This window comes from Marmota marmota, unplaced genomic scaffold (assembly GCF_001458135.2).
Source record: "Marmota marmota marmota unplaced genomic scaffold, marMar, whole genome shotgun sequence".
NCBI lineage: Eukaryota > Metazoa > Chordata > Mammalia > Rodentia > Sciuridae > Marmota > Marmota marmota.
Window position 1 is genome coordinate 28,068,109 of NW_025999900.1, and position 24,651 is coordinate 28,092,759.

Sequence of the window (24,651 nt, forward strand, 5' to 3'; positions counted from 1 at the left end):
TGTCCTTGTCTCAGAGTCTTTGTGCAGCAAGAATTCTGTATTCACAATTTGTTTTTTAAATTTCATCTTGTTGTTCAATCTATTTGCTTGCCAAATTTAGTGAAAATAAATTTTCCAGAGCAGTGGTTTTATTACTGTCTGGGGAAATTCAGAGGAATTTCTTGTGGTATACCTCATTCCTTCCTCCTTTCTTGTTTCAAATGTACAAAATAATTAGCATTTCAAAGGATAAATAAACTTGGTCTTTGGGTAGGAATATATCACCTTACTGAGAACCTAATTTGAATTTTAGTTTACACGATCTTTGTTTGTTTGTTTTTTAAGGTACTGGGAGTGCTTAACCACTGACCCACATCCCCAGCCTTTTTTATTATCTTTTTCATTTTGAAACAGGGTCTGCTAAGTTGCTGAGGCTGGCTTCGAACTTGCAGCCCTCTTCTGCCTCAGCCTTTGGAGTTGCTGGGATTATAGGCATGCTTCATACTGCCCATCTAGTTTACATGAACTTAAGTCTTTGCAACTTTGTTGTCATGTTTTCCATTGTCTCTCAGATTCTGTCAAATTCATGTCATACAGAAATCTTCTTAAAAAGTAAATACATTGGAAGGTTCTACATTAGAATTAAAATTCTCTTCAAAATAGTATTATTATAATAGATGTACCTTGAATATATTATATCTATTTATGTGAAGCTTCCAGAATAGGCCAGTCTCTAGAAAGAGCAGGTTAGTTTTGCCAGGTTTTGGAGGTAGGGGTTTGGAGAATTGAGCTGCTTAATGGTTACATACAGAATTTCCTTTTTAAGTGGTGAAAAGTTCTAAACTAGACAGTAGTTACGGTTGCGCACAGTGTGACTATTTTAAAAGCCACTGAATTGGACATTCTCAAATGGCTAAAATGGTAAATTTTATGATGTATATCTTTTAGTACAATAAAAAATGCTGGAGTTGGTTATTTTATGCTGATGCTGTTATAATTTTGGTATTTTTTTTTTGAAAGCTTAATCTTCTTTGATATGTTTTATTTAGGTAAAATGATCCATTCTATGGTAGCTCATTTGGATGCTGTTACAAGTCTAGCAGTAGATCCTAATGGAATCTATTTGATGTCGGGAAGTAAGTCTTGAATTTCTGTACTACTCACAGATTTTATAAAAAGAATTGTTACTCAGTAACAAGCTATAATTGTTCTTTTACAGGCCATGACTGTTCCATTAGATTATGGAATTTAGACAGCAAGACATGTGTACAAGAAATAACAGCTCACAGGAAGAAATTGGATGAGTCAATTTATGATGTTGCTTTCCATCCATCAAAAGCATATATTGCAAGTGCAGGAGCTGATGCCCTTGCCAAAGTATTTGTGTGAATCCACAAAAACTCACATCATGACAAAAGATTTGCTTGGACAGAAAAAGGGTCTGCATCACTGCCATCAGAAAGGTTATTGATATAACACTACATGTGTTCTGCCTGGTGAAGGCTATTTGGGGCAGGCATAAATTGGTAGAAATCACATCTTAATGTCAGGCTCATTAATTTAATTGTAATTACTGTATTTTGTGGGACATAAAGAAAAAGGACTCCAGTATTTGTGGCCTGTACTGGATATGAACTGAGCGTATGTCTGTTTTTTAGGTGTCTCTAAGCCAATGTGGAGTCTGATCTTTCAAAGACTTTTTTTTTTTCCCCTAAAGGACTCTGTGTGCTGCCTTAGGGTTAGGAATGTGGTGCTCTTGTGGGGGAAAGTGAGCTCCAAGAGTAGCTTTTTTTCCATCTCTTAGTGATCTTATGTTTATCAGTTGAATGCCACAGATTCCCTTTTGAACTTATTTTGCTTTAAAAAAAAAAAAAAGAAGAAAAAGAAAATTTAACTTAAAATATTTTAGCATTAGTTGCACAAAATGTTTGGATAAAATTCTAGTTTTTATAAGTCTTTTTATATATTTAGCCTGTCACAACAGTGCTCAAGATTGTATTGAAGTTTTTCTGCATTATACAACCCTAAACACTGAGATCTCACTGACCAGCCACCCCCTTAACCACTTTCTTTCCTCCTTTTGCCTAATACAGCTCAGCTAAGTCCTTCCATAAAGATGTTAAATCACCTTCATCATTACATAAATGTCTTCATGAACAAAGGACTATTAAGTGTATTAAAATGAAACAGTGGGGTTTAGTACTCCAAAGGAACTCTTTAAAAAACTAATCTTGGCATCCTATCACTATGTGATATTTTGTACATCTTACTGTATTTACAAGTTTATTTATCAAGGATTATCCATCTTGCTAATGGCCTATTATTTATTTCACTTTTTGTTGGTCTTTATATCCTTTTATTAATGTGCTAAAGAAACCTGTATATCTATTTTGGAACTCCTTTGAATAGTCTAAAATAGACTAAAAATGGAATATTTTATAGTTTATGTTACAAAACAAGGTGTCCCCCCCGCCAAGATATATATCTTGGTTTACCATGATTCCAAACAAAATTATCTTGTTTAAAAATATTTGGAGTAAAATTTTATTTGCATTACAAATAGGATACAAAGTAGTTCAATCAGGAAACAGAAATCTGCTGTGTTGGGACTAGTTTTCCCTGTTTTATTTTTTTAGATGTGCTTAATTTTATGGTGTAACTAAAGATTTTGTTTGTGTAATGCATGATTAAGACAATAAAGTATTTTTTCTAGTCTTCCAAAAAAAACTTTTCCGATCAGTTTGCAAGTTTTGATGAGTTTTGTAAGGGTTTTTGTTTTACAAACTATGAATCAGCAAATTTTTAAGATTGTACCACAAAGCAAACGTACAGCTGTTGAAAAATAATGTATATAAAATGCATATAATAAATATAAATTGTGTACCTGTATGTTACTGTTGGCTACATCATTTTGTGTTGAATAATAAAGTGCAATACTCTCCATAATTAAACTAGGAAATGGAGATGGTTTCTTAGTCCTTCATTTTTATGCTGTTATTTTTATACATTATTTTGCTCATTGGTATTCAATTAAGATTAGAACAGTGATGCTCTTAACTCCTTTTGAAGTATTTCACCCTATTTATTTGGTGATTTATAAAAACTATTAAAAGAAATTAGACCATTCCAAGTAACTTAAAAAAAAAAAAGTAGATGCAGTTTTAAATGATGTACTTAAACATCCTGTTCTTTATTTAATCTGAATTTCAATTAATGATGGTGTCCTGTCTAGCTATACCTGTTTCACCAAAAAACATTTGGCAAAGAATAAACTTTAAGAATAAACTTATTCATTACTTAAAGATTGTTCTTATAAATGAGATTAAGTATTAATATTCTGAAACTTTCCTTCAAAAAGTAATTATTTTACTTGAAAGGAACTACAAATGGATTTAGAAGGGGAAACTAGAAAATTTACATGCAAAATCTATTTGAATGCCTGCTGCAAATGTTAAATTACATTGTGTGTGCATTGAGAAATTCCAGATAGAAATTTTAGTTTTTATCCTGAAACACTAAGACTTCTCAAAACCTTTGGAAAAAAAAATATTTTTTTCTGAACTTGAACATTCAACTAATGAACAAATTCAACCAATGAATAAAGGGGCACTTTTCTCCTGACCACCTCCTGCCTCCTCTCTCCTCTCCCCTCTCCCTTTCCCTCTCCCATCCCCTCTGTCTCCATCCCTCCCCATTCTTCCCCCTCCCTCCCTCTCCCTCTCCTCTTTAATCTCTTTAAGTTTTTGCAAAGCTTGTATTGTTTCTGGCAGCTGTTTCAACCAATTGCTTTACTGCTTTAACTATAATGTGGTTATTTTCATTGCAATATATAAATATTCACCTCTTTTGGAATGTATTAAAACTGTAATGGATAAAATCAGTATATGTTTATTTTTCTCTTACCTAATTTGGTTATGTTTCTTTATAATATTAAACATTTGAAAGAGACTAAAGGGATGCAAAAAGAATTGTCTTTTATTTGTGTGCTATTTGTGACATGGAAAATAACAGATTAGGTTATGAAGTAGGACTTTATACATAAGGTTTGAGGATATTTTTATATACAAACAATATGTTGACTTTGTCATTTAATCACATTCACCCTCTTTCATATTTGTATTTTCTTATTTCAAAACTGTTATCTACTGAAAACTAACAGTACATTAAAAGTTGTAAATGAGCTAGCATATTTGAAATTTAGACATGCCTGCTGAAGTTGAATTACAATATGTTTTTAAAAATTTTTACTCCTTTTAGTTGTTAACCCTTTATCCTGATTGTTTACTCAGAGAAATAGATAGTTGCTTAAAGTTCTGATTTCTGCTCTTGCATGTTACCTCAGTAAAATATTCACTTCCCTGATTACTAAAAATTTTCTCCTTTATAGAATTAAAACACACACACACCTTTAAACAAGAATAACTAGAAGCTGTGGCTTCACTGAAGCTTAATTTTTAATTAAGGAAGGGTACTCCAGAATGAGAATTTGTGGTCTATGTACAGTTGAAAAACCATGTTAAGTTGAATTTTGATGATGATAAAATTCTTGTTAAATTAATCCATCATTTTCAGCTTTTTATAAAGGAAGAGGAAGGAAGTTATTGTCATCTCAACCTCCATTTTATCAAACATTTGTGCAATGTCAAAGGTAATTCAAGTTCTGCCATTTCGATTTACTGGAATATATTTTTCCAGCCAATTAAAGCCTTTTTCAGGTCAATTCTTTGATTGTACAGTTTCAGTTGGAATCTGGATCTGTTTGAAGTGGGGTGGGTATAGGGTTCACAAGGAGGAACAGAACCTATTTATGGAGAAGACAGCCAAGATGGGGTGATAGAACACCTCTGTCTGTGAGGGAAAGCCCTGATGAGCTAGTATACATTAATTTTGATATTCTCCTCTTGCATCAACTTAACAAACTAGCACTAGTTACAAAACATTTGTGTTGAAGCTACTACTCAGAAGCATGTGATAGTGCTTACTTTATCTGGCAATGCCTAAAACAGTAGGCATTCAGTAAATAATTATGAAAGAATATATATACTTGGTATCATTGCACATTGTGTTCTTTTTGTGTGTGTGTGTGTGTTAGGAATTGAACTCAAAGGTACTTTTACCACTGAGCTACATTCCCTAGTTTTTTGTTTTTTTCCCCAGTTTTTAGATAGGCTTTCTCTAAGTTGCCCAGGCCTTCAATTTATGCAGCCTCCCATAGGCCCAGATACTATGGATACTATGTATTTAAAAAACAATTCAGATTGGTCTTTCCATGTAAATTAGTAAATATAGACTATTTACCATATCTTAGGGAGAAACACTTGGAATAATAAAAGGCAGCTTAGAATAAGTCACTAGCAATTTTATTAAGTATCCAAACTACAATACTTTTCCTGCAGTTTTGTTGTTTGAAATTTTTTTTCCAAAAACCTTACCAACTATTTTCTCAGTGCTTTGCTGTCTTTTAGAGTACGAGTCAATGTATCTCCACACATACAAAATTAAGTATATAAATAGAAAAATACCAAGCAATCCTGCTGTCTTGTTCAGTGTGATATTTTCAGTCACAAGTGACTATGAAAACACACAAAGAAGCTTGATACACAATTCCTAGCAATATAATCCATAATTGTAACTTTTTAGTATGAAGGAACAGCTATCTATATTGTTGATTGGTTTTAAGAAAATATCCACCTGGATCCAAATAGTTGAACTATGTTAAAAAGCTGGTTTCTATTGGTTTCTCTTTCATTTTCTTTATATAATTAATAGAAAATGATTAGAAAAGAAATGTTGCTTTTGGTCTAGGTATCACATTCTTTTGATATTTGACATTTACATATCTAAACATTTAATAAACATTAAAACTTTTTAGAGATTTTAATCCATATCTCCTCTTCCTGAGTTTCTAAGGGCCATAGTTATGAAGAGTCAGCCAAGTGTTTTAAATAATTGTGAAGTCTAAATTGTAATCAGAAGGTAGTAGCTTTAAAAGGATGCTTATTTGTTTAGAACAGCTGTTGACATTTAATACAAGTATGCTATAATACTATACATACTATGCTAGTATGCTGTGATATTTCATTATTGGGAATACAGTTTATACATTAGATCCTCTTGTACTTTTTCTTTCAGTTGTCAAAATATCACCATTATTGCTGGGATTCTAAGAAATCTCTACAAATGCCTCTAATGATATCAGAAACAATTGGTTCTAATCCTGTGAACTCTCTTGTGAAGAAAGCATGTGACTCCTTTGGTTTAGAGGCCATATCTTTCAGGTCATCCAGGGGTGCCCAAGCCACACCAACAGAGAAGATGGTGATACCTGCAATGGAAATAATTAAAAGCCAGTCTAATAAATACGTACAGTTATCTATATGTTTGTGTATATATTCCATATATTGGTGTATAGTTGCAGAGAAAACTTCCTAGTAATTTCTGAAGAACTAAAGTTTCCTGTATCCAATCATTAGGTAAGTTTTAACAGTCTTTTTGATGAGATTGGTAAAACAGTATGGTCAAAACCAGAAATCTTCGTCATCAGTGTAATTTAGCACATTGACATTAATGATATGAGCACTGGTACAGAAAAAATATTTGACAAACTTCATGTCCATTCACAACACAAGAAGGAATAGAAGAAAACTTTCTTAATACATATTATCTCTTAAAAGATATCCTATAGGCTAGAGATGTAGCTCATGGTACAGTGCTGGCCTAGCATGTAGAAGCTCCTGAGTTTGATCTCCCAGCATCTCACAAAGTACAGAAAAAAGTGAAAATTTCTCCTGAGATTGATGTGAGAAAGGCCTGCTATCATCACTTAAAATTAGTACATTGGAGTTCTGGCTGGCACCTTAAAGCATGAGAGAATGGCACAAGATAAGAAAATGGTGAATGTTTTCAAAGTTTACATTGGGGAACATTAACTAGTCTTCTGTAGATACCAACAATTTGTTTCCTGTATTTGTCTTGGTAGTTATATTGGCAAGCTGTCCAGTCATCAGAAATTGCCAGTCTGTAATATGAAAGCAAAAATAGGGGGATGGGAGTGGGGATGTGGCTCAGTGGTAGAAAACTTCCCTGCATGTGAAGCCCTGGGTTCAATCCCTATTGCCCACCTCCAACACATACACACCAAAAAAGAAAAAAAAAAAAATCGTGGTGATAAATTGCCAAAAAGGGGTTTCTATGAAACTGAAGTAATTTTGGTTTCATTGAAGCATTCCATCTACATTCCCTTGATTTATTATGGGGCTTTTAGTACAACTACATTTTGGTTAGGGTGATAATTATATTAGCTGAATTCACATGAATCCTAACATTGCCCTTAGAGTTTCTAGTTAATCCACTATTCAAGATTTAATTCCTTTTTTTAAAATTTTTTTTAGTTGTAGATGGACACAATACTTTTACTTATTTTTATGTGGTGCTGAAGATTGAACCCAGTGCCTCACATGTGCAAAGCAAGCGCTCTGCATCTGAGCCACAACTCCAGCCCTAATTCCCTTTTTAAAAAAATGTTATTCTAAATTGCTATACATGACAGCAGAATGCATTTCAATTCATAGTACACATATAGAGCACAATTTTTCGTGTCTATGGTTGTATACAGAGTAGAGTCACCCATTTGTGTCTTCATACTTAGGGTAATGATGTCCATTCCACCATCTTTCTTAATCTTATGTCCCCTTCCTCCCTTTTCCCCTATCTAAGGTTCCTTCATTCCTCCCATGCTCGCCTGCCCCATCCCCATTATGGATCAGCATTCTCATATCAGAAAACATTTGGTTTTTTGGGGTTGGCTTACTTAGCATAATATTCTCTCAACTCCATCCATTTACCTGCAAATGCCATGATTTTATTCTCTTGATGCTGAGTAAGTAGTATTCTATTGTGTGTGTGTGTGTGTGTGTGTGTGTGTGTGTGTATATATATATATATATATATATATATATATATGACTTTTTTTTTAATCCATTCATCTACTGAAGGGCATCTAGGTTGGGTCCACAATTTAGCTATTGTGAATTGTGCTGCTGTAAACATTGATGTGGCTGTGTCACTGTAGTATGCTGTTTTTAAGGCCTTTGGGTGTAAAATTCATATGCAGCAAAATGAAATTAAGCCCTTATCACTATACATAAAAGTGGATCAAGGACCTAGGAATTAAACCAGAGACCCTGTGCCTAACAGAAGAAAAAGTAGGCCCAAACTTCCATCTTATCGGATTAGGCCCCTACTTCCTTAATAAGACTCCTGTATCTTAAGAAATAAAATTAAAAAATAAATGGGGTGGATTCAAACTAAAAGGCTTCTCAATTAAACAGGTGAATAGAGAGCCTACAGAATGGGAGCAAGTTTTTACCACCCGCACATCAGATAGAGCACTAATCTCTGAGATATGTAAAGAACTCAAAAATCTTAACACCAAAAAAACAAATAACCCAATCAATAAATGGGCCAACGAACTGAACAGACATGTCTCAGAAGATGATACACAATCAATTGACAAATATATGAAAAAATGTTCAACATCTCTAGAAATTAGAGAAATGCAAATCAAAACTAAGATTTCATCTCCAGTCAGAATGGCAGCTATTAAGAATACAAACAATAAGTGTTGGCAAGGATGTGGGGGAAAATGCACACTCATACATTGCTGGTGGGACTGCAAAGTGGCAGCCAATATGGAAAGCAGTATGGAGATTCCTTGGAAGATTTCATTCTAATGTGTACAGTGATCACAGTTGCAAAGACGATATAAAGCAGGATTAGGGCTGGGGCTGTAGCTTAGTGGCAAAGCGCCTGCCTAGCATGCATGAGGCACGTATATACTTACACTTAGTTTAGGAAAAAATAAAGTTGTAACCCTAAAAGCCCAATCTGATTCCTGTTTTTTTGTGAGGAATAATTTTCATGAAATTTCAGTGTGGCCTAACCTCATCATAGGAAAGTTACACAGAAATTTAGTTCATTTTAGCCTGAATACAATCCTAAATTAGTTCAGTACACGAAGTTTGAGAAATGACAACAGGAAGGTAAGTCTTCACTTGAACATAGGTTAGTTACTTATGTGTAAAAACTACTACTACAAAGGAGATGTATAGCTTAAATTGGATGTATCCATTCTCTGTACTGCTTCAGTATTTTCATAGATATACAAGTATACAATAAACATTAAGAGAGTTCCCAACATATAGAAAAGAGGGTTTAGTCATTAGGAATTGAAGGGAAAAGGAGGTACAGAAAAGTGTAGAAGAATGCAAGGCTGTTGATTCTCCCCTCCCAACTCATTTACTTACATCTCCACAAAGGGAATCCTAGCTTTTTTTTTTTTTTTAATCCTCTTTGATCTCAGCAATGTATTAAAGTCTTAAGAAACATAGATCTTTTCCAAAAGTAATAATAAGGTTGGAGTGAGGAAAGTCCCTACCATTTTAAAACACAAGAGAGTGTGTTCATTAGCTCAAGAAGAAAATTTAGTTTAGATGGGATTGGGTTAAACTGTTTATTGGTGACCTTATCTTGGAAAAGTCATGCTGGACTGAAAATTTTAAAGACAAAAGTTTTAATAGTCACACAGTTGGCATGGTAAACAGTGATTATTTGGGGATATATTCCAAATTTGAGCCAAACATGAGCACCTGTAACTTAAGTCCTTAACACATGATGGTTCTCAAGACAGTTCTAATAATCCAGTAGGTTAGGAGTGTGCACTTAAGCCAGCATGCTTAGGTTTGAATCCTTGCATTGCCATACTTAACAGCTGTATCAGATTGTTTCCTTCTCTGTGGAATGAGATTAGTAGAGCTGCTCTGACAAATCAACTAATATTGGATCAAGTTCTTAGAACAATGACTGCTACACTGCAGGTGTTTGTTCAATAAAATAAATACTTTCATTTACTCCCTAAATTCACAGAACCCCTCCTCAGTTCCCTTTCCATACAAAGGACAAGGATCTTACCTGCATCATGTGCAGCAGCAGCAGGACCTCGGACATCATCATAGGACTGCCCATCTGTGACAATTACCAGGAAGTTCTTGTTGGGACTGTCCCTCACAGGACCAAACACATTTCTCACAGTAAAGGAAATGGCATCACCAGTGGCCGTTCCACCACTCATATATCGGATGTTCCTAATAACAGCAAGGATATTCTCCTTGGTGTTATAATCAGTGAAACTGAATTCTGTGCGCTGATCGTAAGTGAACTGTACAGCAGCTATCTTGGCACCAATGTCTGAGATTTCAAAAGTCTTGGCTATGTTGGAAACAAATTCAAGCATCAGGCGGAAATTACTATCTCCAACGCTGCTGGAGCCATCAATTAGGAAGGCAATGTTCACTGAGTTATAACAGGTCTTGCTGCACATCATTTGCTCATGAGTACAGAGCTTCTGTACCAGAGGCTTTACATATTTTGTGGTGCCAAACCAGTTGGGCATATGGTAAGAGAAGAAGCCATTATTCCGACAGACAGCCTAATGGGGGAGACACATGAAAGATATCCAATGAGATCAAAACTTGTCTCTAAAAGTTTTGAAAATATTCAATCTTGGATGTTCAAGAGTTAATCAGGGCCAGTCAGCACCCCATGCTTAAGGTGCAAAACTGAATCAATACAATCAGAACAGAAGATGTCCCTTACCCCCTTACCTTGTCAACAAATGCAACATCCTGAACCATCCCCAATTCTTCAGGGATAGGTTTGGCCACAGAAACTATAAATACATTGACTCCAAACTCTCTGGCCACAATGCCTGCTTCCTCAATGTCATCAGAAGGCCAACCATCAATAAACACCACCACCACTTTGGGGATCCCTTTTCTCACTCCATTATCAGCTGTGAAAAATTTCTGAGCAGTATGCTTCAAGGCTTTGCCTGGGTTTAAAAAGATGCAAACAGGCAGCATTTACCACTGCTCAAATGACATTTCTATTTCCCTGTGGCAACTTGTTACTATTAAGTTTAAGAACATATATGGAACTTGATTCTATAATAGCTGCCTCAACTGGAAAAGTTTAATTATCCTTCAGGCCTATTTTTTGTCTTCACTACCCACATTACTACCCCCTTTACCTCCCAGAAGCCTCACATTTCCTTACCTCATGTCAATCACTAGTCAGAAACACAAAACTGACTCCTACTCCTGTCATGTGCTTTCTTGCCCGTTGGTGAATGACAGATGAGTACCTCTAAGAATCAGGAACAATAAGTTCTCTCTTCAGAGGGTCAATTGTCTAATTCTTTCTGCCACATCTGCATTCATTAGATAAGTCTGTTAATCTTTGCTTCTTTTTACCAGTATAGTGATATCCAGCCTATCTCATATAAAGATTATAAATGAATGTTTTAGGTTTTTTAAAATAAGAACTATCAATTAACACCTTGGTATATTTCCCATTATAAATTGAATATTTATCTCAGGTGATCAGATGCAGGTCTAGCTAAGATTCCAGTACCAGGAGGAAGAGTTTTACAACAGTTCATATAAAATGGCCTAACACCGTTTCACATGTCTGATCACTAATAACTCTTCTATATTACATCCTGGGTGTCCAAGTCTACTTACCTGTATTGGAATTACCTCCTCTGAAACCTACTTCCTTTATGGCAAACAAAACATCTTTGGCTGATGTGAAGTTTTTCAAATAAAACTCTATCTTGGGATGTTCACTATGATTTAAAAAAAAGATATTATCCAATAAGTATTGGGAATGTTGAGAAGGTAATAAGCCACATTAGATGCCTTAAAAAAAGTTTGTAAATCAGACAATACCCTTTGTGGTACTAGGGATTACACCCAGCAGCACTCTACCTGTGAGCTACATCCCCATTCCTTTTTTTTTAAGATTTAAAAAAAAATTTTTTTAGTTGTAGATGGACACAATACCTTTATTTTATTTGCTTATTTTTATGTGGTCCTGGGGATCAAACCCAGTGCCTCAAACATCCTAGGCAAGTGCTATATCACTGAGCGACAACCCCGGGCCCCACTCCTTTTTAATGAGACAGGGTCTTGCTAAATTGCCCAGGCTGGCCTCAAACTTTTGACCTCCTGCCTCAGCCTTCCTGAGTAGCTGAGATTATAGGCATGTGCCCCCTATGTTTCTGTTTTAATCCCACAGTATATAGTCAACTAAGACACTGCATCCTTTCTTGAATTTTTGAGGATATTTTAAAAATATAAGTACAATTTTTTTAGAGAGAATTTTTTAATATTTATTTTTTAGTTTTCTGCGGACACAACATCTTTGTTTGTATGTGGTGCTGAGAATCGAACCCGGGCCACACGCATGCCAGGCAAGCACGCTACCACTTGAGCCACATCCCCAGCCCCATAAGTACAATTTTTAAAATATGGCAAATATGATTGCTACATTGGGGGTTTATTCTGAGTAATAAACTGATACATATCACATGTACAATCTCATTTCATCTTAATTTAAAAGTAGATTATTATCCTGACTCTATAAGTGGAAAAACTTAGGTCAGAGCACTCAGGTAATTTGCCCAACAAAACATAGCTGCATTTTAAATTTAGGGGTTGTCTGGCTGGCTCCAGAGTTTATTCCAAGACAATATGAAGCACCTGAAATTGGGCTTGGCTCAGGGCACTGGGCTTAATGGAAGTCTGCATTTTTGGGCACCAGGTATCTGGGAAACAGCTGCAGGTGAGACTGGGTCTGCTCCAGTGAGGAAGCCTGGAAGCACTGAACAATCTTGGGTCTCGTACCCAGGTCTCTTAAGAGAGGGACAAGTTCGATGATACTAAGGCCAACATTTTTTTTAAATGGAAAAAGTTACAAGGAAATGAATTATATTATGACATTAACTTTTGCTTATAATAAATGATAATGATATTTGCTGATCTTAAAAGTATATGTATTGTGAGAGATTTTAATACAAAATAGCTGGGCATGGTAGCATGCAACTGTACGCCCAGCTGCTCAGAAAGCTGTATGAATCTTCTGAATCTTTTGAGTCCAGGACAGAGTGGAATCTTTTGAGTCTAGGACACAGTGGGTAATATAGTGAGACCCTGAATCAAGAAAAAAATAATATTAAAATTAATATTAAAAAATTGGGGGCTGGTAGAGCACTTGCTTGGCACATGTGAAGCACTGGGTTCAATCCTCAGCACCAACCACATAAAAATAAATAAATAAATAAATAAATAAATAAATAAATAAATAAAGGCATTGTGTCTATCTAAAATTAAAAATATTTTTAAAAATTTCATTTCTCTGTGTGTGTGTGTCAAGTGCTCTAACACTGAGTTACATCCCCCTACTCTGTGTATATTAGAGACCATGTTGAGTAAATACAAAGTACAATTTATTATATTTTGGTTTTAGATCACCAGTATTTCATAAGTGCAAAAGTTTAAGATCTCAGCATTATCAGTAGCTTAAGTCAAAACTTTTTAAGGGCTGGGCACAGTGGCGCACACCTGTGATCCCAGCAATCTCGAATTCAAAGCCAGCCTCAGCAACAGCAAGGCACTAAGCAACTCAATGAGATCCTGTCTCTAAATAAAATACAAAATAGGGCTGGAGATGTGGCTCAGTGGTCCAGTGCCCCTGAGTTTAATCCCCAGTACAAAAAAAAAAAAACCTTTTGAGGGACAAGAATAGCACTAATTATATTTCTGTATATCTGGTAGTTTGATTTCTGCACACCTGATAAAATGTTGGGTCACAAAATCAGATTTCATGGCTTGATAACCTTTTCACTTTTGTAGTTACTGTTCAACTATCCAAATTATGATTACGAGGTCAGTCATATTTTGCATCCTTAATGATACATTCTGTTCTTCAACTTAAATATAGACTATTGACACAGTTTTTCTAAAATTTCTTTCTGAAGTACAAAAGCTAGAAACCAGGAAGTTTATAAGAAGCTAGTCTTTGTGTCTACACAGTAGTGTAGCTTTCCCCTTAAAAACTAATTGGGTCAAATTAACCCAAAAAGTATAGGAAATGAACTGCATGGGAATTGCCTGATGGGATATTAAACTGTACAATAAAACCGTTATAATAAAAACAATGTAAAAATGATGTAAGAATTAGCATAAGAGCTTGGATGCCTATAATCCCAGCTAGTGGGGAGGCTGAGGCAGGAAAATCATAAGTTTGTGGCCAGTAACTTAGTGAGACTCTGTCTCAAACAAAAGAAAAGGAAAGGGAAAACAAAACAAAATAAAAAAAGATTTAGCATTTGGATCAAAGAAATAGACTTGCCCAGGGGCTGGGGTTGTGGCTCAGCGGTAGAGCGCTCGCCTAGCATGTGTGAGGCCCTGGGTTTGATCCTCAATACCACATATAAATAAATAAATAAAATAAAGTTATTGTGTCAACTACAACTATATATATATATATATATATTTTTTTTTTTAAAGAAATAGACTTGCCCAAACTTGTACATAAAAATGATACCACAGTACTGGAAGTGTGGCTCAGTGGTCAAGTACTTGCCTAGTATGTGAAAGACCCTGTGTTCAATCCCCAGCACTATAAAAAGAAAAAGAAAAAGAAAAAATATACCACAAATAAAGTAATTAGGAGCTCTTTTTTTTTCTTTTTTGAGATGAAGGACAAATTATTAAATTGTATGAAAATTAACAGACATGGCTGGGTGTGGCAGCTCACATCTGTAATCCCAGTGGCTCGGGAGGCTTACGCAGGAGGATGGAGACTTTAAAGCCAACCTCAGCAACTTAGCGAGGCTCTAAGCAACTCAGTGAGACCCTGTCTCTAAATAAAATACCTTAAAAAGGGGCTGGGGATGTGGCAGCTCAGTGGTTAAGTGCCCCTGAGTTCAATCCCTGATACAAAAAAAAAAAAAAAATCAACAGTCATCTCACACCAAACACACATGCATGCACACACAACTACATAATTAATTTAGTTTATCTAAATAAACTAAAAGTGAAGCCAATTATGAAAAATAACCTAACAAAATATGAGTTACTGTTTGCAATAGTACTGGTGACACCTTTATACGCTAACAGTAGTTTAAGTTGGTTCAACTTTCTAGAAAGCAATTCTATTTCAGAAACCTTCAAAATGTCAGAACTAACATGTAGAATTCTAGCCTAATGAAATCATCAGAGATGGACACAAGGATGAAGAAAGGATGCTCATCACAGTGTAGTGTTCAATGGTGAAAAAACAATAGCATGGTTAGGTAACTGTACAAAGGAATATTATGAAACATTTTTTTTTTTTTGATGAATGCTTGTGATGAGAAAATGCTCAAAATACTGAGGGATGACAGGATACAAGACATTTTAAATGACCAACCTTTTTAAAAATTTATATGTCAAATATTTTCTTAAAAGAAACAGAAGTTTTTATAATGACTATCTCTGGGACCTATGATCTGAGAAATTTCAAGCTTGCTATAATGAGTATACTGTAATTCTAAAAGACATCATAGCTATTATTTTAATATTAAAAGATCTCCAAACCAAGGGAATATAGAAAGAGCTAAGCAGAATAATGGCAGAATAGGAAAGAGAAATGGACAAATTATTGTTTCTTCCTTTTGAAAAGAGAAACTTGGAATTAAGCAGAGTAGATAGATGTGACTGGTGATTTATGTGAGCAACAAGACCTTTAAGCTCACCTTCTGGTCTTTATATATAGATAGCATATCATTTTCCAATCCTTTTGTTCCAAAAAGGAGGCACTCAGACCTAATAGTCTGCCCAGATGTTTTTCTTTCTTTTTCTTTCTTTATTTATTTTTGTTACTTTTGTTGCTTTGTTTGTTTTCTTTTTTTGCATTGCTGGGGATGGAATCCACAGCCTTGCACATGTTAGGCAAACACCTGCCCAGTCAGTCTTAAATCCTAAGTGTATAGTTTGAAAATTCAGCTTGTCCACAACTCAGTATGTTTACATGGAGCTCATGATTGTATCAGAATGATAATTCATCATCATTCAAGATATCAGTCACCTCCCGTTTTAAACAAGTTGGTACCTGGCTTGAACAAGACCCACATGTGGTCCCTCTGTTCCAATTCCCAACATCAGAGCCACTTTCCCAACAAAATTCTTCTGTAAATTAAATCTTCGCTGCCCAATATTAAAGCTTCCATCAATCAGAAAGGCAATGTCTGCTTTACAGTCTGTGGATAGTGAAACAAGTCCTTTTGTTAGCAGTCACAAGAGGAGGCAGGGGAAATGCTATTTACTCAAATGGATGTCTCATTCTTACCTTTATTGCCAGTTTTCTTCTCTGGTGTTTTCTTTAGTCGTTTGCCTAAAGTAAAGGGAACACTTAGAATAAGCAAAAGAAACTTTCAGAGCAAGAAGCTCACATGGGGGAAAAGCTCACAACAAAGAATGTCATTCTTGTAAAGACTTTTTTTTTTTTTTTTTTAAGTTACTTGCCTCATGATTTCCTGGGCCAGGAAGCAATGCCCAACAAAGAAATAAGACAGGACTGTTATAGGCCTACATATTTGATGTATCTCTGATTCAAGAATTTGATATCTCAAACTTACAGTGGAGTCAGATTGGTAAATAAGAACCTAATTTTCTTAATGATTTTTAAAAATATCTTCGTTTTTATTTATTTTTGTATGTGGTGCTGAGGATTGACCCTAGGGCATCACCCATGCGAGGCAAGAGCTCTACAACTGAGCTACAACCTCAGGACCCTTAATTTATTTTATTTTATTATTATTATTTTTTTTACTTTAAAATGACTATAGTTTAGTGTGCTGGGGCTGGGGCTGGGGCTTAGCGGTAGCGCACTTGCCTGGCATGTGCGAGGCACTGAGTTCGATTCTCAGCACCACATATGAATAAATAAAATAAAGGTCTATCAACAACTAAAAATATATTTTTAAAAAATTAAAAAAAAATAAAATGATTATAGTTTATAAAAGGGGATCCTGGCTTTTTTTTTTTCAGTACACACTAATTCCTTTTATTCATATGACAGTGCAGTAATTAAGGAATAAAGTAAATGAAACTAGAAATAAGTTCATGGTACTTTGACCATTTCCTAGGCATGGTCTGTCAGATCAGAGAAAAGGTAGGACTTCAAGAGAATGATTGGTAGTAGAGATGATAATTGAAAATATAAGAAGGGATCTGAAATACAAAATTTAATGTTTCTGTCTGCAATATGTCAGTAAACAGATTTTACTTTATAATATCAATCTTTAACATCACATTTTAAAAGGAAAGCGTCTACCAATAACACGTTTATTTGTAACTGCCAAATGCTCTGACAGGCAACTAGGAGACAGGTTCCACATTTCATACCTGTTGATGGACGTGCTGTGGACACTGCCTGTCCTGTGGCTTCCTGAGCACCACTTTTGCCCTCTGTTAAGATAAAGAGAAGTCTATTTTTTCTTCCTTTTTAATATTAAAGCATTATAAATCTTATTTAGAATTCTGAATAATAAATACAACAGGGTAATGGTGATTAAGGACATAAACTGCATGCTAGTATCAGAGAACCAAAATGGATTCTTTTCTATTACATTTGAAAGGATCACAGTTTGAAGGGATTTGCAGTTTAGTGTCACATTGAGTTTTTTCGAATTCTGAATGCAGTCAATTCAAATTTGTATTGCCATTGTCTGAGAGCAAGATCATTCTTCCCCCATTCACCCAAGTTTGGAGGCTGGAGTGATATATGACCCTTCTGGTCTCCTGACTCTGTCCCATAGTTGAACTCTTCTTGACCACAGGTTTTTCTATCAGAATTAAAGAAGTTGGACTAAGAAACAGGAAACTTTTTGAGGGGGGAGGGGCATTGGGGGCAATATTTATAAGTGAGAACAATATAATTGTACCTACTAGTCACTGTGAAAGAAGCAGACCACCTGGAAAGCATCTGAGACTGGATGCCATTGGCATCTACAGAGGAATAGTTTTCTCGGCCAGGTAGGCTATAGATGCGTACAGGTCCTCCTGAGATGCTGATTACTCCCCTGCAACACGAGAGGAACAGTTGAGACTCCATCCACACCTTTTCAGGGCATCAGGCTGACATATAGTGCCATGTTGCATCTATCACTCTGATTAATCAAGAAAACTATTCAGCAGGGAAATCGAGTGCTTCCAGTCTTCTAAAAACTTGCTTACACAGGAACAAAATCTGCCTGAGGAAATGGTTTTGTGCTGTTGAACTTCCTCAGTGTTGATGAGAATACGCTTGTAGGATCCTATTCCCTACCACTCAGAGATTGAGTTAATAAAACAATTTTCCTAAGTTACTCTAACTACATGATCTTGCACTGAATTTTTTTTTAAGTGTCCTATCGACTGCAGGATATTGTTTAACACTTGTAAAACAATAGTGACCTTGAGCAAAATTCTTGACAAACTGAGTTCAATTTTCTAAACTGTAAGATTGAGTAGAACTGTACCTGCCTTGTAGACTAGTGGCAAAGTTAAAATGATGGCTGGCACAGTGAAAGCTCCATAATACATGACATGATTAGAAATGTTTTAGAACCACAAAATCTAGCCATCAAAAAGTAATGCAGGGATGGGGCTGTAGCTCAGTGGTAGAGCATTTGCCACACAAGTGTGAAGCATTGGGTTTGATCCCTAGCACCACATAAAAAAATGAATTGATAAACAAAGATATTGTGTGTCCATCTACAGCTAAAAAATATTAACAAACAAAGAGCTAACGCAATCTGCCATTTGTTAGAAAGCTTCCTTTGTATATTTGGTGTTTCAGGAAACTTTAAAACTTTAAATATATCTATATTCTATGGCCAAAACTGGCACCAAATGAAGTGAGGGAGGAAAGAGGTCCAGATGCTTAAAGTGGGAAAGAAAATAATTTATGCTTGTATCCCCCTCTCCCCTGGTGTATGGGCTTACCTGTGGATAGCAGCCCCGCATATGCTTGATACAGAAGCATAAACTATGTTCCCAAACACAGAGAATTCCTCAGGAGGGCAGCCACCTGGGCAAAGGACATCTGCTTTCTCTTTCCTGATGTCCAAGCCTCTGGTAAAGCATGTGATAGCAATAGGAACTGAAGAAATAGGAGGGAATGTAATAAGCATCCTTGGGACTTCTTTGGGAGCAATGGTGGGGAACCAGCGCATGAGAGTTAAATTTTACTTCCCTAGTTTCTACACCATTGACACATGTACCATTTTACACCATTCCCAGATTTTAATAAGTGAAAAGTTGGTTTTCTAGTTTAATTTACTCCCCAGCCACTAGAGAAGTCTAATGTCATAATTTTCTCAGTTCTTAATCAGTTTGGAAATACATTGGATCTAGAAAATAGCATTATTCATTGAACATTTATTCATTCCAGAAACAGAAATCCAACTCTGAGGAAGTTATGTTCATGGTTGACATGATGTGTTGGTAGTGAATCCAAAATGAGCCTTTCTGGAACATTTTCATAGCTATATGTAAAATTCTCTCTAAGCTACCTTTCCCTTCACAGCAACATTTATCCAAGTTGCCTTATAAATAAAGAGCCTTAAAATCACACGTTCCCTTAAATAAACCAGTAATATGATGCTTAGATTGACAGAATGTTGTTTACTTCAATCATTTATTTTACAGATGAGAAAACTAAACCATGGGGTTAATTTGCCCAAGGAACATTCTACAACTTCCAAAAGACAGGACACAAGGAAGTTAGTCCCATCAGAATGGAGCATTTTTATCTTAATTGAACCTGATTATTTCTGCTCCAGATCTGTCCAAAGAAATATTTCAGGCAGTGAATGCATTTTTAGAAAGCACTGTTAATATGCTCAAGTTTTGCACTGTTAACCTGACTAATAAAGAATCAAAGTTTTTACTATAAAAGACACTAGGTAATATGTAACCCTCAGTAATACGTAACAAGATAACAATAAGAAATGTTAATTGGTCCATTTACTGTAGATATTAAATTGAGATTAACATTACTAAATGCATGTTCCAAACACAGGAAAATGGCCTCTAAAACTTTTTGAAACAGATTTTTCAAACAAACAAACTCTCCTTTTTCCAAGAGAGGAATACTGTCTGGTCACATTGCCCAATTGAGTAGCTTGCCTCTAACAAGGACCCTCTCTGTTTCCTCCGTGTTGAGCTGAACGTGTGGACTGGAAGAGAAGGAGAATGGCAGGTATACGCTGAGCTCAGAGCTCAGACCTCTAGAAAACTGCGAAGTTAAAATCCTTACCGAAAACAGGAGCCTCAAACCTATTATCAAACAGCCCCAATAGTATTTTCGGCTGGTAGGGACAATACTGGAATTGGGCGCAGAGACTGCCTTCACCTGCTAATGCGACTTTACTGGGGGAAGGAGTGAGAAATGCAGCCGGGTGCAATACTTAACCTCATTTCTACTTTCATGGAAAACAACAGATTTTAGAAAATACACGGAACCACACACTCCAATACCCAGACCTCTACACGTGAAACAGACTTTTTTTAGTCTTTCTCATATGCGAATGGGACCACAACTCTGCTTTTTCTAGGGATTACACCTGAAACACAGGTAGGAGGTAAATCAAGGTAGGATAACGACATGAGCCTCCCCGTCTCTCGGCTACGAAAACTTGAAGGTTTCTCTGGACCCCAAACGCAGCGGAACCGCCGGAACTAGTGTGCCCCTCAGTGGGGATCAACAGGTACCCCTGCTTGGACCTTTCCTGCTGGCGCTCTGGTCTGGAGCTCGGTGGGATGGGTGGGCATGGAGAGAGGCTTTCTTCTCTGAGCCAGGGGAAGAACGTCCTCACCGTACCCCCAGAGAGCCCCTCGCGCGGGAGAACAGGTAAGCCAGAGCAAATCCAAGGTCGGGGTGAATGCTGGCGAGCCAACTAGCGGCTCGAACCTTCGCGTCCTCTGCCTCTTCCCCTGGAGCCAAGGTGCAGGGGGGTCGATCTGATGATTCTCGGTTGACCCTCGGCTCCTCCGACCGCCAGGTCCGAGCCCTCCTTCCTTGACCCGGGAACCCACAACTCACCTGGTCCCTCGCTGCCCGCGGGTTCCGGCAGCAGCATCAGACAGATACCTACGAAGAGAGGAAAGCGCGAGGACTGGCTCCAGCCTCCACCCCACTTGGCGCGAGGGGAAGCGGGGCGGTGAGGGACGCGTACCCACCGAGACAGAGAACTATGATCCAGGCTGCAGACATGGTGGTTGAGGGACTGTTCGGACCTGGGAGAGAGCAAGACTGTGAAGGAGGCTAGAGTGGGGGAAGGGGCCAGTGCCCAGCTCACGACGCCCGCCCGCCCCCTCCTCAGAGACGTCTTTCCCCTAGTAAACCCGGGGACCGCGGAGGATGGGAGGGGACCGACGAGCCGCTGCTCCCGGACCAGCCCCTCTAGATCTGAAGGCGGCACTCCGGCTGCAAATCGAGCCAAACCCAGAATCGATGTGCAACCCCAGATTGGGGTTGCGGGGTGGTGGGAGGGATGGCGCCAATATGAAGACAAACAGACATGCTAGGAGCGACAAAGGAGAGGCAGGAACTTGCAAGCGCCACGGATCCCACCCGCGAGAGCCGGCCGCCCACAGTCCTGCACCTGCGTGGGATCCGCCCGGCTGCGCTCGAGTGCGGAAAGCGCAGCTCCCGCGGCCGCTATAAAGGCTGGGTCGCGCGCATGAGCACTGTGTGGGGGGCACGCGGGAGGGAGCTGGGAGCCGGTCCCCCGGGGCCGGGCGGTGGCAGTCCAGCTCCTCCCTCACCCCCTTCCGGCCCCTGGGTGAGGCCGGCGCGGAGGCGCCTCCCACCCGCGGAGTGGATTTCGGCCACCTGGACGCGGCGTCTGATTGTCCCTAAGGGAGAAGAGAAGGTCCGGGTCAGAGTCCCGGGGGGCCCCGTGGGCCCGGTGGGACTTGGCGTCGGAGGGAGTGTGGGAGCGCAGCGGGAAGGGCACCTAGGGATGTGCGCTCAGGCCAGACGGCACCCGACGTGCAGGTTGTCCGACTTGCCTCAACCGCGCAGCGCAGCCCTGCGGGGGTCTCACCGCCGGCCTCCGCTGCCTCCACCCAGGCTGGAGATGACACTCCCCCACGCACAGTCCCAGACCTTGGGAGCCGCAGCATTGCCGCAACCAAGGCGGCTGAGGTAGCATAGGGCAAGCTGCTGGCCTCCTAGACGCCTGGGCTCCGGAAGAAATAGTGGACCCTCTGGGCCTAAGAGCAGATCTTCCCACTTCGCGCTCTAAACTCCTGCTTCTAAAGTAAAACCAACCTGGATTTGGTGAACGCAGGTCCCGTATTTGTTAGAAAACCTGTCAACTGACTGGTTGTTCTTTGGAGATTCTGCGGGGACTCCAATTTTCCTCAGCAGTCTCCATTTACTGTAATGGATAGTAAGGCCTTCAGGCAGCAGTTACATTTGCCATTTCTTCTTCTCTAGATGGGTAAAGTTATATCTGATTGCCTTTCCAAACTTCTAGGTCTGGTAGCGTGATTACACACTGTCTCATATTTGGTAATGGGTCATCCTCCCTTACTTCAATTCTGGGAGAAACAGCGGGATTCACAGGGAACTTGGTGACAGTCTGAGGAACGACCCCCCAAACCTGCATAGTCACTTACTTCCTGGTACTACATCCTCCTAACCCCCAACGGCTTTATTTAGTTATTGTTTATTTGCCACAAATCCATCTATTTTAAGGATTTTTAAAAAAGGAAAGATTTTTAGTTTACAAGATTGTTTAGCCCTCAATATAATTCAATTTTAGAACATTACCACCGCCCCACAAATGATCCCTCTTAGTCACTGACAACCAATGCCTTTCTCCAATGCTAAACAACCACTCATCCAGCTTCTCTCCCTATAGATTTGCCTTTTATTGGCATTTCATATAAATGGAATCATACACTGTGGGCTTCTTACATTGAGCATGTTTTTGAGGTTAATTCTTGCTGTAGTGCGTATGAATACTTCTTTCCTTTGTAATGCTTAATAGTGTTCCCTTCTCATTTTATATTGAGAAACTAATATACCACCATCACCTGGAAGTTAAAGAGTGCAGGATTTTTACAATCATCTTTAAAAAAAAATATATATATATATGTATATTTTTAGCTGTAGATGGACATAATACCTTTATTTATTTATTTATCTATCTATCTATTTATTTATTTTTATGTGGTTGGTGCTGAGGATCAAACCCAGTGCGTCACACGTGCTAGGTGAGCACTCTGCCACTGAGCCACAGCTACAGCCCACAACCATCTTTTTGATTGGAATGATTTGGTCTTTTTACCAGGCAACCAGAGTGTATTGATTTCATTCCTCTCACTATCACATAACATTTTGTGGGCTGGGAAGTTTTAATGCTTCTTTTCATGACTGCTTTAAAAAATTGGTCTCTTCCATGGTACAGAGAATTACTCTATTTTTAGAAATCCAGTAATCTGGCCACCATCCCATATGTTCCTTGGTTGAATTTTTCATTATTATTTGAGTATTCTCAATCGGGATTGGATAATTTGGTCCAGTTAGCCTGGGCAAATTGTCATGGTGCTGTATAGTTAAGGAGAGGTCACATACAGAAAGAAACAAAACAAAACAAACGAACAAAAACTACAGCTACTGCACAGCTCAGCAGGCAAGTGCCCAACAGGCAAGTGCCCAACTGGCCAAAGTGGTACGTTCTATTCAGAACCCCACAGAGCATAGGCAGCCCTCCTGTGATGTAATATCATTGAATGATTTGGCAGAGTCAAAACTATGCAGCTATTTCCATCATAGACCCTGAGACTGTGACTATTAAAAAATAAAGGAAATAGCTCATTGAATTTCATGGTTGTTTATCCCGAGAGTCATTTTAATTATTTTGTTTTGAAACATTTAAGGAAAGTTAGCTTTTATTTATTTATTTATTTTTCTTTTGGAAAGGCCAACCATGGAGGGCGGAGGAATGGGGAGAAGAGTTCTCATTTTCAGTTAGTTTGTACCTCATGCTCATCATAAGTATGTTGAGGAAAAATATTTGAATTTAAGAGGCAGTTACCTGCTTTGGAAACATCTGGAGAAAAGAGGAAAGTCAAATCTGGGTGTATTTGCCTGAAAAAGACAACCTGTTAAAATTATAGAAGTTTTAATTCAATTGTGTGACATTACAGTATATTATACTGCTAGGATGCCTGGATAGTTTATCCTCCTTTAAATTAAGTGTATTTTTGGGGTTGGGGTTGTGGCTCAATGGTAGAGCACTTGCCTTGCATATGTGAGGCACTGGGTTCGATTCTCAGCACTGCATATAAATAAATGAATAAAATAAAGGTCTGTCAAAAACTAAAAAAAATTTAAAAAAGAGCATTTGGTGTTCAAAATTTAGAATAACTCTCTGTAGAGCAGTTGATTTCTAGCTAGTCTGCACATTGGAACCACTAAAAAGGGCTAATGTCATGGTCCCACCCCAGAGATTCTATTGTAATTGGCCTAGGGTGGGACCAGAGCATGATGAGGTCACACCCCCCCCACGTATTTTTTTTTATTGGTGCATTAAAGTTGCACATAATGATGGGATTTGTTATTACATGTTCTTACATGCACACAATATACCAATGTAATCTGGCCAGTATCACTCCCTAGCACTTCCCCCTCCTTTTCCCACCTCCCACCTCTTGGTCCGTGCAGCAGTCTGGCTGGCTGGGCAAAATAACGGGGGGGGGGGGGGGCGGGGGGGCGGCGACACTGTCACTT

General features: G+C 38.0%; 2 protein-coding genes across 3 annotated transcripts in view; one reads left to right on the top strand and one right to left on the bottom strand.

The window, feature by feature from the left end:
* The window catches only part of Strn3 (striatin 3), an 89,682-nt gene extending 86,567 nt beyond the window's left edge, over window positions 1-3,115 (top strand). Inside the window, exons 17-18 of the mRNA XM_015487589.2 lie at window positions 1,029-1,115; window positions 1,199-3,115. Of these exons, the coding sequence (XP_015343075.2) occupies window positions 1,029-1,115; window positions 1,199-1,368 (257 nt within the window). The 3' untranslated portion in view covers window positions 1,369-3,115. The remainder of the gene's footprint in view (window positions 1-1,028; window positions 1,116-1,198) is intronic.
* Window positions 3,116-3,936: 821 nt separating this feature from the next.
* On the bottom strand, window positions 3,937-21,633 carry Coch (cochlin). Of its 2 annotated transcripts, none has more exons than XM_048798713.1 (12): window positions 21,512-21,633; window positions 21,087-21,143; window positions 20,950-20,997; window positions 18,849-19,005; window positions 17,811-17,944; window positions 17,268-17,330; window positions 16,210-16,254; window positions 15,973-16,120; window positions 11,559-11,662; window positions 10,641-10,867; window positions 9,949-10,465; window positions 3,937-6,304 (listed from the first exon to the last, which is right to left on the bottom strand). In XM_048798713.1, the coding sequence occupies exons 2-12, from the start codon at window positions 21,118-21,120 to the stop codon at window positions 6,129-6,131; spliced, it is 1,653 nt and encodes a 550-aa protein (XP_048654670.1). In that variant the 5' UTR covers window positions 21,121-21,143; window positions 21,512-21,633; the 3' UTR covers window positions 3,937-6,128. The 2 variants fall into 2 exon arrangements, with proteins under 2 accessions (XP_048654670.1, XP_048654671.1); XM_048798714.1 differs by lacking the exon at window positions 21,512-21,633 and adding an exon at window positions 20,753-20,917 and having other exon boundaries at window positions 18,849-19,014; window positions 21,087-21,488.
* Window positions 21,634-24,651: the final 3,018 nt, after the last annotated feature.

Coding starts and splice junctions, on each gene's coding strand:
- Coch (XM_048798714.1), bottom strand. CDS start 21,120: ATGTCTGCAGCCTGGATCATAGTTCTCTGTCTCG. Junction 20,918..20,949: donor CGCGGGCAGCGAGGGACCAG/GTGAGTTGTGGG, acceptor TCAAGGAAGGAG/GGCTCGGACCTGGCGGTCGG. Junction 6,305..9,948: donor TGCTGCTGCACATGATGCAG/GTAAGATCCTTG, acceptor TTTCCATTGCAG/GTATCACCATCTTCTCTGTT.